At 38.0% G+C, this 10,928-nt stretch overlaps 1 protein-coding gene across 1 annotated transcript; it reads right to left on the reverse strand.

Moving 5' to 3' along the window:
- Positions 1-9,233: 9,233 nt before the first annotated feature.
- On the reverse strand, positions 9,234-10,061 carry LOC121392076. Its single transcript, XM_041523459.1, has one exon. The coding sequence runs from the start codon at positions 10,059-10,061 to the stop codon at positions 9,234-9,236; it is 828 nt and encodes a 275-aa protein (XP_041379393.1).
- Between the last annotated feature and the right edge of the window lie 867 nt (positions 10,062-10,928).

The raw sequence follows: 10,928 nt of genomic DNA on the forward strand, positions 1-10,928 counted from the left end.
ATTTGAAAGTCTATAAAAGTTGACCACAGTGACAGGTGTAAAACCCAGATCAATATGAAGACCTTCAAAATCTCGATAAGGATGACCATTACCCACACTGCCACATATCTTGAGAGTATTGCTTAGTTTGAAAGCCTCTGTAATGAACATATACATACATGAATACACATGATAATACTGCCTCATTTAATTATATGGCAAATCTATTATAGATAGAGCAATGGTCAAAAAGCTACAATCAGGCTGTTAATTTGCATAGAAAGGTTAAGGTTTTATTAATAAGCTAGAAATTTTAGAAAATTATATTGTAATCACCTATACATGACTTCAGCTTGTGGTAGTAAGTACAATGGCATGAACATTACCCAGGTCTTAAGTATCCTCTAATACATATGTCAGTAACAAAGGATAATAGGGGACAAAATCTTTCCTTGGGTGGGCAAAGTGGCTATATTAAACATGAGAGTCAGTCTAACAATGAGAGGTAGATCAGTTTAGATCAGTGTTCATAACCTCACTCACTAAATGTCTTTGGGCTGCTTACTAGAAAATACTCAAGTCATTGAGACACATTATTTCTTCTGCACTTAGTAAAATGCAAATAATTATAGCAATGTTGAATAGTTATGACAATTACATGTAGTATACATCAAACTGAAGTTTCAATATAAGACAGTAATAATGAAAGCATTTAATGGTTACTATAGTATACTATATCACTTTCATAAACATAAAACAGCTTACTTCCTTTTTTCAAACAATTTAATACATTTGATGTCCTGTATCAGCTGGGCAAACTCTGGACCATCATGAAGGTGAACATCAACTACATGCATAAAAAATGAGAGTTTTCTTTCTTATGGAAGGACTAGATAAATATTCAAAACTAAAATACCAAGACTACAATATACAGTATACTTACGATCCAGAGATAAAACAGGTGTGTAGAGAGAGTATGTGTGCATATGTGTGTGTAACATGGATATCTTGTTTTTATCTGTAATACCTGATCATTCATATTCCTGGTTCCATGATAGTATTTTTTAAGTTCACCATTCAACGATTCAAATGAAAAAGCAAGAAAAGGACCATAAAGGACCCCAATTTTTTACATGGTATGTTAGATGTTGCAACAGATGCACATTCATCCTATTTGATGAACTTCCTATATAATCAATATTGTGCACATACACTGTAAATTGCAGTTGCTTAAATAGTTGTTTACTGACCATATAGATCTGTCATCTTGCTACAAAACTCATTAAGTAAAATGTCAGCTCTGTGAAGACTCTCTCTTGTCACTTTTGCTTCTAATAATAGTCCAATGGCTACTACAAGACAAACATAATGTTGGAGGTATGGCTCAGGCAAATTCCTTTAAGAACTGGCAACGAGTACCACAGTAGCCATGCTTGGAGTTCATTCCCTAAAACAGCAGAAAGTGTTACTTTCAATGTTTACAAACCCATGCCTACAAAACACACCTTTCCAATGACCACAGTCATTAATAGTTCTTGGTTTCCTTTTATGATATCTGGAACATTTATATTCAGAAGTCGTTCATCACACATTTTTGACCTACATGTAAACACAAAAGTTTAAGACTGTTCTTTTAGCAAAATCCATGCTTACATACCTTTTTACCAATGTAATAGGGTTTGTTGCGATTAGTTGTGTAAACCAAAATTTCATTAGCATTTTAACCACACCTAGCAATACACAGTGAAGGTAGTCAACAACTACACCATCTACAAGGTGAAAGGGTTGATGAAGAGCAAGAATAGGGAACCCTTTGTATCCCATCTCCTATTAATAGTAAATAAAACAGGTTTACTTATAGGGCTTAGGATTTACTGGCTGTCCTGTTTCAGATGCCTTAGTAAAAACAGCACAGACAATCATCTGTTGATCTAATTTCACATTGGTGATTAAATGGCCAATAGCGATGCAGATGACTCAGACCAATGGTATTATCACCTTTATCCAGACAAGTACTACATGAATATTCCCCACTAAATCCTTTCATGTTGCACACAAGGGCCTTAGCAGGCAGATCAACAGTACATATCAGTAGCATCCCTCGACAACAGTATATGCCATCTGGTGTGGAAACAAACACTCCTATACATGTACATAATAGTATAGTAAAATCATGTATACTTAGGATTGTGAAAGTACCTTTATGGTAAATTTTATTAATGGCATCAATCAATGGTCTGAGATAGGTATGCATATTGGGTTTTTCCTTCGAATACCAGAGGCCACATAATAGCACATGCTTTATAGAAAATCTGCAAACATACAAAGATGACTGACTTAGACTTATGGCAAATGTACTGTTCAGCTGGTGGTAGCTCATTGATAGCTAAATAGAGAGGCCATATACCAGTTGTGAAGAACGGAACAAAGAAACACACATCAGTATTAAAGGTAAAGGATATATTGGCTGGATGTATCTGTGGGCATAAGAAGCACCTGGGCTGTCGATGTACAGAATATCCCATCCCATCGGTAAACATCACACAGAACATCAGGTATTGGTGTGGGCCTTTTGTTTAGTATATACCAGAATTCTTTGTCTAGATTAATGACAAATGCATAATTATTTTCCTCAACACCACACATAGATATTACTTTCCTAAACAAACCTTTAAATTTTTCCTTTAGTTGTTCTTCCAGGTCAGTTGTAATGAAATGAGTAACATACTTATTACCATGACAAGACTGATGAGAATCTTCCACTGGCACATTACAAAATGAGCAATACTTATGACGATTTGTGGAGAGAGGGGGAATCAAAATTTTTATCATTTTTTTCAGTTGATATAATGATCTTAAACACTTATTAGGCTGAGGCAATAGCATATAAACCATCTTCAAGAGGTCATCCAAAGCAGTGGTCGGGCACATGTACCTAGATAAGCAAAAGGGGTAACTAATGTAAAGTATCCATTGGACTGCCATGATTGTCTGCATTCATTCTTGGACACATGATAAACATACATGTTGTGCTATTGGACTTAAATATAGCTTTATAGATAATACTACCTACTTGAGGGCAAATTGAAAAATGAGCAGCATTGCTTCGATCCGAAAACATGTGATCCATCATAAAGTGGCTCAAAGCAGTGAGATTCACAAGAGCCAGATTCATCAAAATCGACATCGTGAATGTCCGAATCTACATCACAATTTTGAGCTAAAGATTTCTGTGTCTGACTCCTCATCGCTGTTTATAACTGTCGAAGTCCGGTACAAAAAGGAGTCGGTTATCAGAGTCATGGTTCATGTGGTTTAGTGTCACGTTGTCAGAGTCATAGGTCTCTGAGTCTGATGAAAGCTCTGACATTGATGATGGCTGGATAGATTCTGTTGTGGAGAGTTGTGAGACAGCACAAACAGTCCTCCGACAAGTTGGAACACTCATATTCGCTAGAGTCTATTTCTGAGCTGTTTGATTAATTGGTTGCTAGGATACTAGCAATGATCTGAAAATTAATTAAGATGTCTTGTTATGGCGATGGCAGACGAAATCAGTAGTGCTGGGGCCTCAGGCTGAATCACCTAACCAATATCCAGTTAAGAGAACTATGAGAGCAGCAGCCTCTTATAGTAACTTTTCTAAGAAGATTGCCGGTAGGTTTCTCACTAACACTGACAATAACATGTGCATGCGACACACGTGTAGACGGCACACATTATGGATTGTCTCTTTTAGCTGAGAAAAAAGATAACATTTAAGTTTGTTGATGGAGGAACAGTTCACTCCATACCATGGAGTGAATTGCTAGATGAGCAAGAGTTTCCCATTTGAATCATTTGATGACATTACTGAAGGTTTAAAGATACTTGCACCATGGATTGATGACCACTCAACTGCAATCAGATATGCTGAAGCAATTGTGATTCCTTCCAAAGGTAGGTTCCTGTTGTGCTTAAAAGAGCACTATGGTTGTTTTTAAATAATAATCTTAGCCACCATCTGGTTATGCCCCAAAATGTACTTAAGTATAAGTACAAGTACTTTAGAAAGTACTTAAGTACAAGTACAAGTACACAGCTCCAATAATTAAAATGTACTAAGTATAAGTACAAGTACTTTAGAAAGTACTTAAGTACAAGTACAAGTACAAGCTCCAATAAATTAAATGTACTTAAGTATAAGTACAAGTACTTTAGAAAGTACTTAAGTACAAGTACAAGTACAAGTAACAAATGTTTCAAATGGTAGGGTAATGAATTGTGGGAGTGGTTATTAGTTTTTGGCAGTCAAACAGAATTACAATAATGGTACATTATCATTATTACATCTTATAAACATTAGTGTTTCGAATCTGTCACGCTAGTCTACACCTTTCTGGTGTGAAAACCTGGTGTGATGCAGTTAAGTATGAAAGGTAACACCTTCTTTTGGTCAATAACATTAGAAGGACTTAAAAGACTTAAAGGTACTTCAAAGTACTTATAAAGATTTAAGTACTTGCAAGTACATTACCTCAGTACTTGAGTACAAGTACAAGTACTACGCAAAAATTAAAAAAGGACTTAAGTACAAGTACTTTCATAGATGTACTTATAGTACTTAATACAAGTACCAATGTACTTGGCCCCATGCCTGGTACCTACCTAAAACCACACTTATATACAACCAAAAACAAGCTTTGACAAGTTCCTATCTTGGTATGAATTGCATACCTTATTACTATTATTACCTATAAGCACACCTATGTGATATATTTTAAGTGGGCAAGGTTATCTTTGGAGCCATTTACATGCATGTAAAAAAAAAACAATCCTCCAATTATTGATTTCTTCTTTTGCTTATTTAATAGCAAACAACACTATACCAAGAAAAAAAGTCCTTCTAAGTCAAGAACAAAGAAATATACAGATTTCAAAAAGGGGTGTTAATGTGTGCACATTACATACAATCGATAAATCCTGGGTAAATGTAACATGAAATCATAGCTTGTGTGTGAAAAATTTATGCATGAGCAATACATTAAGGTTGTATGTAAATACATTTATGTAGGTAGGTATGTATGTAGTTATGCTGAGAATATCTGTAGGTATTTAGTAGTTACTGATATCTATAAAGTTTGCTATAATATTAATTGCATGCAACCTCAACTATATTTAGAGTTCTATTAACAACTAGGCTCAGGAAGAAGCTCAAGATATCGAGGGCTACTCTTTTAAAAGAGTTTCAGACTGACACTGACACAACAGAAGGATCAACTTGTACAGATAGACCAGCTACTTCAGATGATGTACAAAATGTGTCACCAAACCTGAAAGATTCAACATGTCATCTTTAGTAAATGCTGTGCTTGTTACATTGCACATGATGAAGAAATAATGGATCTGATAAACTTTCCACTTGCCTGCAAATCAATAAATAGGCAAACTACCTTCTGATAAAATTCCACTTCCTCCTACGGGCAACATCCTCAACCATTTCGTATGTACAGGCTTTCATCCCCTGATTATGGTGAGTGAGATAATCTGTCACCTACATGTTTGTTTGAGTAAGACAATTGGGCACTTTTTGAAGTAGAAAAAAAAGTTGTGTATTGTATAGTGATGATTTTCTTAAGTATATGATTGTGATTTGTTTGTTATAACCACACCGCTGTAGGATGGTTCTTCATCAGAATGTTCGTTCTGCTTCAAGCTACTACTATGTAAGTTTGATATTATTGCATTGACAGTGTGATATAAATGAAAAAGCTAATAATTATTACTGCACACACGGGATGTCTTTTATGTTGGAACACTTAATTATTTGTGTTTAGTCCCCATGACCTTAATTACATGAAAAACCTATTACAGTCCGGGGAATAATTTATTATCATTAAATAGCTTTTCTTTCTTGTGTAGCAACACACAGAATTTTCAGAGCTAAACCTATGTAAGTGTCAGTACATGTACATCTGTTTGTGATAGTGTTGCATTTAATTTTTAGGTATATATGTGTAGAGACTTAGCTATTCTCGGATTATAACAAAACTTTCTTTCTTTTAACAAAAAAACATGAGGACACAACACTACTCAAAACTATGACAACTTATATATATAAAACAGTATAGAATGTTCTAGAACACAAAGCACATGTGCTAAATACCAAAAAATATATATATACTCTGTCCAAGTTGAGAGAAAAGCACCCAGACGTGTGAATAACTTTGCCGTTTTACATGCTATCGACATGAAACTTGCACAATCGATTTATCTTGCAAATGCGCATTTTATATACTTCGAATTGCACACCTTCGAGGGTTTAATAAAAAACTATTTTCGCCTTGAGAAGTCAGCCATCTGTCACGTGGGCATTCAAAATTACATTCTAATTATATGATCAAATGGTATATTATAACAATTATTATTAAAATAATAACCAGGTATTGTCTTTTGTGATTTTGAGGCAGCTATAAAGCCACCATAGTTTTGAAAAAAACCTTTCGATAAAGAAGGAAGACTGAGATATGTGCTAAGTTTCTCCTTCCGTAACCTCATGATGCTGATACGTTAAAGTTTTGTACCATCAGAGGTTCGTTTCAGAGATCCTTCAGTCCGTTTGCGCCTGCCAAGTTCCTCGAAATATTTACAGACATTCACAGCAACCTCCTTTGTTGTGATCGCAATCTTTTTCCACTTGGCATGTTTACAAGCACAAGAAAAAACGTGGTGTGTTCGCATGACATCCACGTGAACAAATAATGAATACACTTAACACATACTTCAGTGCTAACAGGCGAGGAAGTACCTCATCCCTTACATTCCATGCATAAAACACCTTTTTTTAATAAGGGGCTTTTCTCAACTCGGACAGAGTATAGTTTTAACAGGTCTAAACCACAATATGATGATCAAAAAGGTGATAATTAATAATATCAATCAACACAAAAACATTAAATCAAATTGAATATTGACACACAAACATACTGCTGGCCAAGACCAATTTAATAGGTCTTCACCGAAAATTGATGAGATTATGAAAATGGTTAGTCAATGTCATAGGTAACAACAATGCGACCTTTGTGATGGTCTCTTGTAGATACCTTGGGACGTCTTCACCGTTATCGCACGAACGATTTGATCACTTCCTGGGGTGTACGTTGATGACCTTGCGAGCGGCCATTTTGTTGGTATCAGATTATAATCTTTTTAGAATTACAATGTCACCGACTGCAATATTTCGATGTGGATTATGCCACTTCACATATTTCCTTATATTAGAGATGTATTTACTTGACCATCGTTTCCAAAAGTGTCTAAGCATTACTTGAACTAAATGCCATCTATGTAGGACAGATACAGACTGAAATAAATTAGGATCATCTGGCAATGCTTCTAAAGGGCGGACCAATAAGGTAAATGTCCTGGAGTCAATGCCTCCACACAATCATCATTGGAAGACAGTGCTACCAAAGGTCGGCTATTGAGACATGCCTCAATCTGAGTCAGAAGGGTACATGCTTCCTCAAAGGTTAGCTTCACATTAAAAGTGACCTTCTTCAGATGAGTCTTGAGACTCTTCACGGCTGCTTCCCACAATCTGCCAAAGTGTGGGGCATGCTCAGGAATGAAGTTCCAATTGATTTCTTGGGAAGAAACAAAATTCAGACACCCTTTTTATATTCTTCTGTTCGTTGAGGAATTTTACAAACTCCTTTATTTCCCGTGTTGGCACTGACGAAATTGGTGCCATGATCACTCCATATTGTTGATGGTTTGCCACGACGAGCTATGAATCGCCTTAAGCAAGCAATAAATGCTTCAGTGGTTAAATCTGACACTAATTCGAGGTGAACGGCCTTCACCGTCAATGAAACAAACACGCAGATATATGCTTGACAATGGTGGGTTTACGGATGTATCCGTACTTCACATAAATTGGACCGGCATAATCAATTCAACCCTTTCGAATATTGGTCCTGGTGTTACTCGTTCAATTGGAAGTTGACCCATAAGTTGAGGCTGAGGTCTAGTGAGTACCTACAGCAGGTCACACACGCTCGGGTTATGTCACGGATGACTCTCTTGCCACCAATAATGTGGAATCTGACGCAAATTGATGACGTTAACATGGTTGTCCAGCATGTAACAAACACAGATGTTCTGCCTTATGATCATCTTTGTGATTTGGTGATTACAATGGAGTATAATTGGATGGACTTGCTCATATGGACGGTTAGAATGACCAATCCTGCCACTAAAGGCGTAAGATCCCTTTGCTGTCAATAAATGGGTGTAAAGTTATCAAACAGCTCCCCTGGGTTAGAGTCTTATTCTTCTTCAACAAGCTGATTTCTTTGGCGAAGTGTGTCTATTGTACCAGCTTGATACAGTATTTCTCAGCTAAGTCCAATTCCTTGACTGACAGTATAAGTGACTTGTCATCTTGGTGGGTGTCATGCCTGGAGCGTCGACAATTATTAACAAATCTAAGGATCCAGGCCGTGACTCTCTTTACGTGGTGAAAATCACTATAATGACTCAGTGGAATGATTGGTTCAGAGAAATGTACATTGCTAGCAAGGGTAATATCCCTCATTTCTTCAGAGATAATAGGAGGAATAACTGAAAGTTTGGGCCATTCTGATATGTCTCTCTGTAGCCAATGTGGACCAGCCCACCAGATCTCATGGCTAATAAGTTCGGAGGGAAACAACCCTCATGATGCACAATCGGCCGGATTGTCTTCCCCATTGACGTGATTCCATCGATCAGGAGGTATATGGTTGATGATATGAGAAATTCGATTTCCGACAAAGGTTTTAAACCTTCTTGGGTTACCATTTAACCAATCGATTACAATCGTACTGTCACACCAGGCAAAGGTGTTACACATTGGAATGTTGAATACCCCCTTCACGTGATATAATACATCAGATAGTAGATATGCTCCACACAGTTCCAATCTGGGAATTGTCAATCGCTTAATGGGAGCAACCTTTGTTTTGAAGTGACCAAAGATACATGGATATTTCCTGAAGTATCCGTAAGCCTGAAATACCACAACGGCTGAGTATGCATCTTCAGAAGCATCACTGAACCCGTGTAACTGTGTTGTTTTAATGCAGACATCAGGAGGGAAATAACACCTGGTATCAGTCTAGTGGATAGGATAGGTAGTTCGGATCTCCATTGAGACCATGGTAGGTGAATTTCCATTGGTACTGGATCATCCCAATCAATCTTTAATTCCCAAAGCCTTTGGAAGAGGATCTTTACTTTGATAATTGTTGGGAGAACCAGCCAAGGATGTCGAAGGTTTTAGAGATGTCTGAGATCAACATTCGCTTTGTTACAACGTCGCGATGGTCTAGTTCTGCTACTGTGATGCGAAAGTTGTCAGTGACCGAGTTCCATTCTATTCCGAGAGTTTTAGTGTAGTGGTCTTCAGCGATGGTTTGAACGGATTGCGATTCTTTCAATTCAGCTGGTAGATGATTTAGAACTTCAGGTTCATTGCTATTCCATTTCCTGAGTACAAATCCACCCTTGTGAAATAATTCTTGTAGCTGTTTTTGAAGATGAATTGCTTCTGTGATAGAGTCAGCACCAGTTAAGCCATCGTCAACATAGAAGGCTTCATATACTTTTAGGTTGCTAAGGGGTATTGGAGGGCGAAATCCATGGCATTCTGCTTTACTGCCATGTTCGCTGGCGAAGGATGAAGCGGACACACCGAACGTTAGACGAGTCATTCGATAGTCCATCAGAGATTCGGTGCGATTCCTTCGCCAAACAAAACGATGATAATCTCGATCACTCTGAGTTAGCTTGATTGCGCGATACATTTTGCTCACATCAGTGGTGAGCGCGTAACGATGGTGTCGAAATCTCAATAAAACATCAACAAGGGATGAGTGCACAGTAGGCCCAACTAATAAAGTATCATTAAGAGAGAATCCCGATGAGGATTTGGCAGATGCGTCAAACACAGCACGTACCTTTGTCGTTGTGCTTGACTCCTTCAACACAACGTGCATAGGCAGGTAGAATGATTCATAATCAGGTTTCTGTAAGTCGGCAAACAGGAACCAATTCGGCATGACCAAGTTTCAAGTATTCTTCCATGACATCATGGAATTCTTCGGATTTTCTCTTAGAGTCCAATGAGCGTTCTAGTGATAAATATCTCCTGACTGCTGAAAGATCTAGATTCTCCCAGGGTTGGTTATCCTGGGAAGGTGGTACAATGAATCTGCCATCGTCATCACGTGAGTGATGGGCCTTGAAGTGGTCCATGACGAAACTTTCGTCGGGCGTTAATGCAAGGGTCAGTTGATTGATGTTCTTCTACCTCCAAAATCTCCGAATCAAGTCATCACCTGAGACGGTTACAACGTGATGTACAACATTATGATTTGATAATTCATTTCCCCCAGCGAGGACCCAACCAAATTCAGTGTTAAGGGCAACAGGTGCCCCAGGTGGACCGATCCGCCGGCCCTGCAGCAGTACATTGACAAAGATGTCCACACCCAGGAGAACATCTATTCTTCCGGGTTGACTAAAGCTTGTATCCGCTAAAGATAAGTCTGAGAGGTGGTCCCAACCATTATTGTTTACAGGGCTGACAGGCAGATCACAAGTGACACGTGGCATTATGATAGCACTGACTTTGAACCTCTTGTCAGGCCTTAAAATAGGGGACACGGCGAACTGAGTTACAGCTCGTATGCTGGATTTGCAGGTTAATCCACCAATACCAGATATATTGGAGGACCTATGGCTTCTAGGCAAACAAAGGATTTGGGGCTATTCGCTCTGATATAAATGAGGTGGAGGAGGTGGAGTCTAACACCGCTCGAGCCTCGACAGATAAGTCACTGGGACCATGTATAAGGACGCGACACGTCATCAGCAATGTACTGTTACTTAGTTCAGTTGCTGCATGGGATTGAACAGTTCAATTG

The sequence above is a fragment of the Gigantopelta aegis genome, unplaced genomic scaffold (genome assembly GCF_016097555.1).
Source record: "Gigantopelta aegis isolate Gae_Host unplaced genomic scaffold, Gae_host_genome ctg3359_pilon_pilon, whole genome shotgun sequence".
Lineage (NCBI taxonomy): Eukaryota > Metazoa > Mollusca > Gastropoda > Neomphalida > Peltospiridae > Gigantopelta > Gigantopelta aegis.

Coding starts and splice junctions, on each gene's coding strand:
- LOC121392076 (XM_041523459.1), bottom strand. CDS start 10,061: ATGCCGAATTGGTTCCTGTTTGCCGACTTACAGAAACCTGATTATGAA.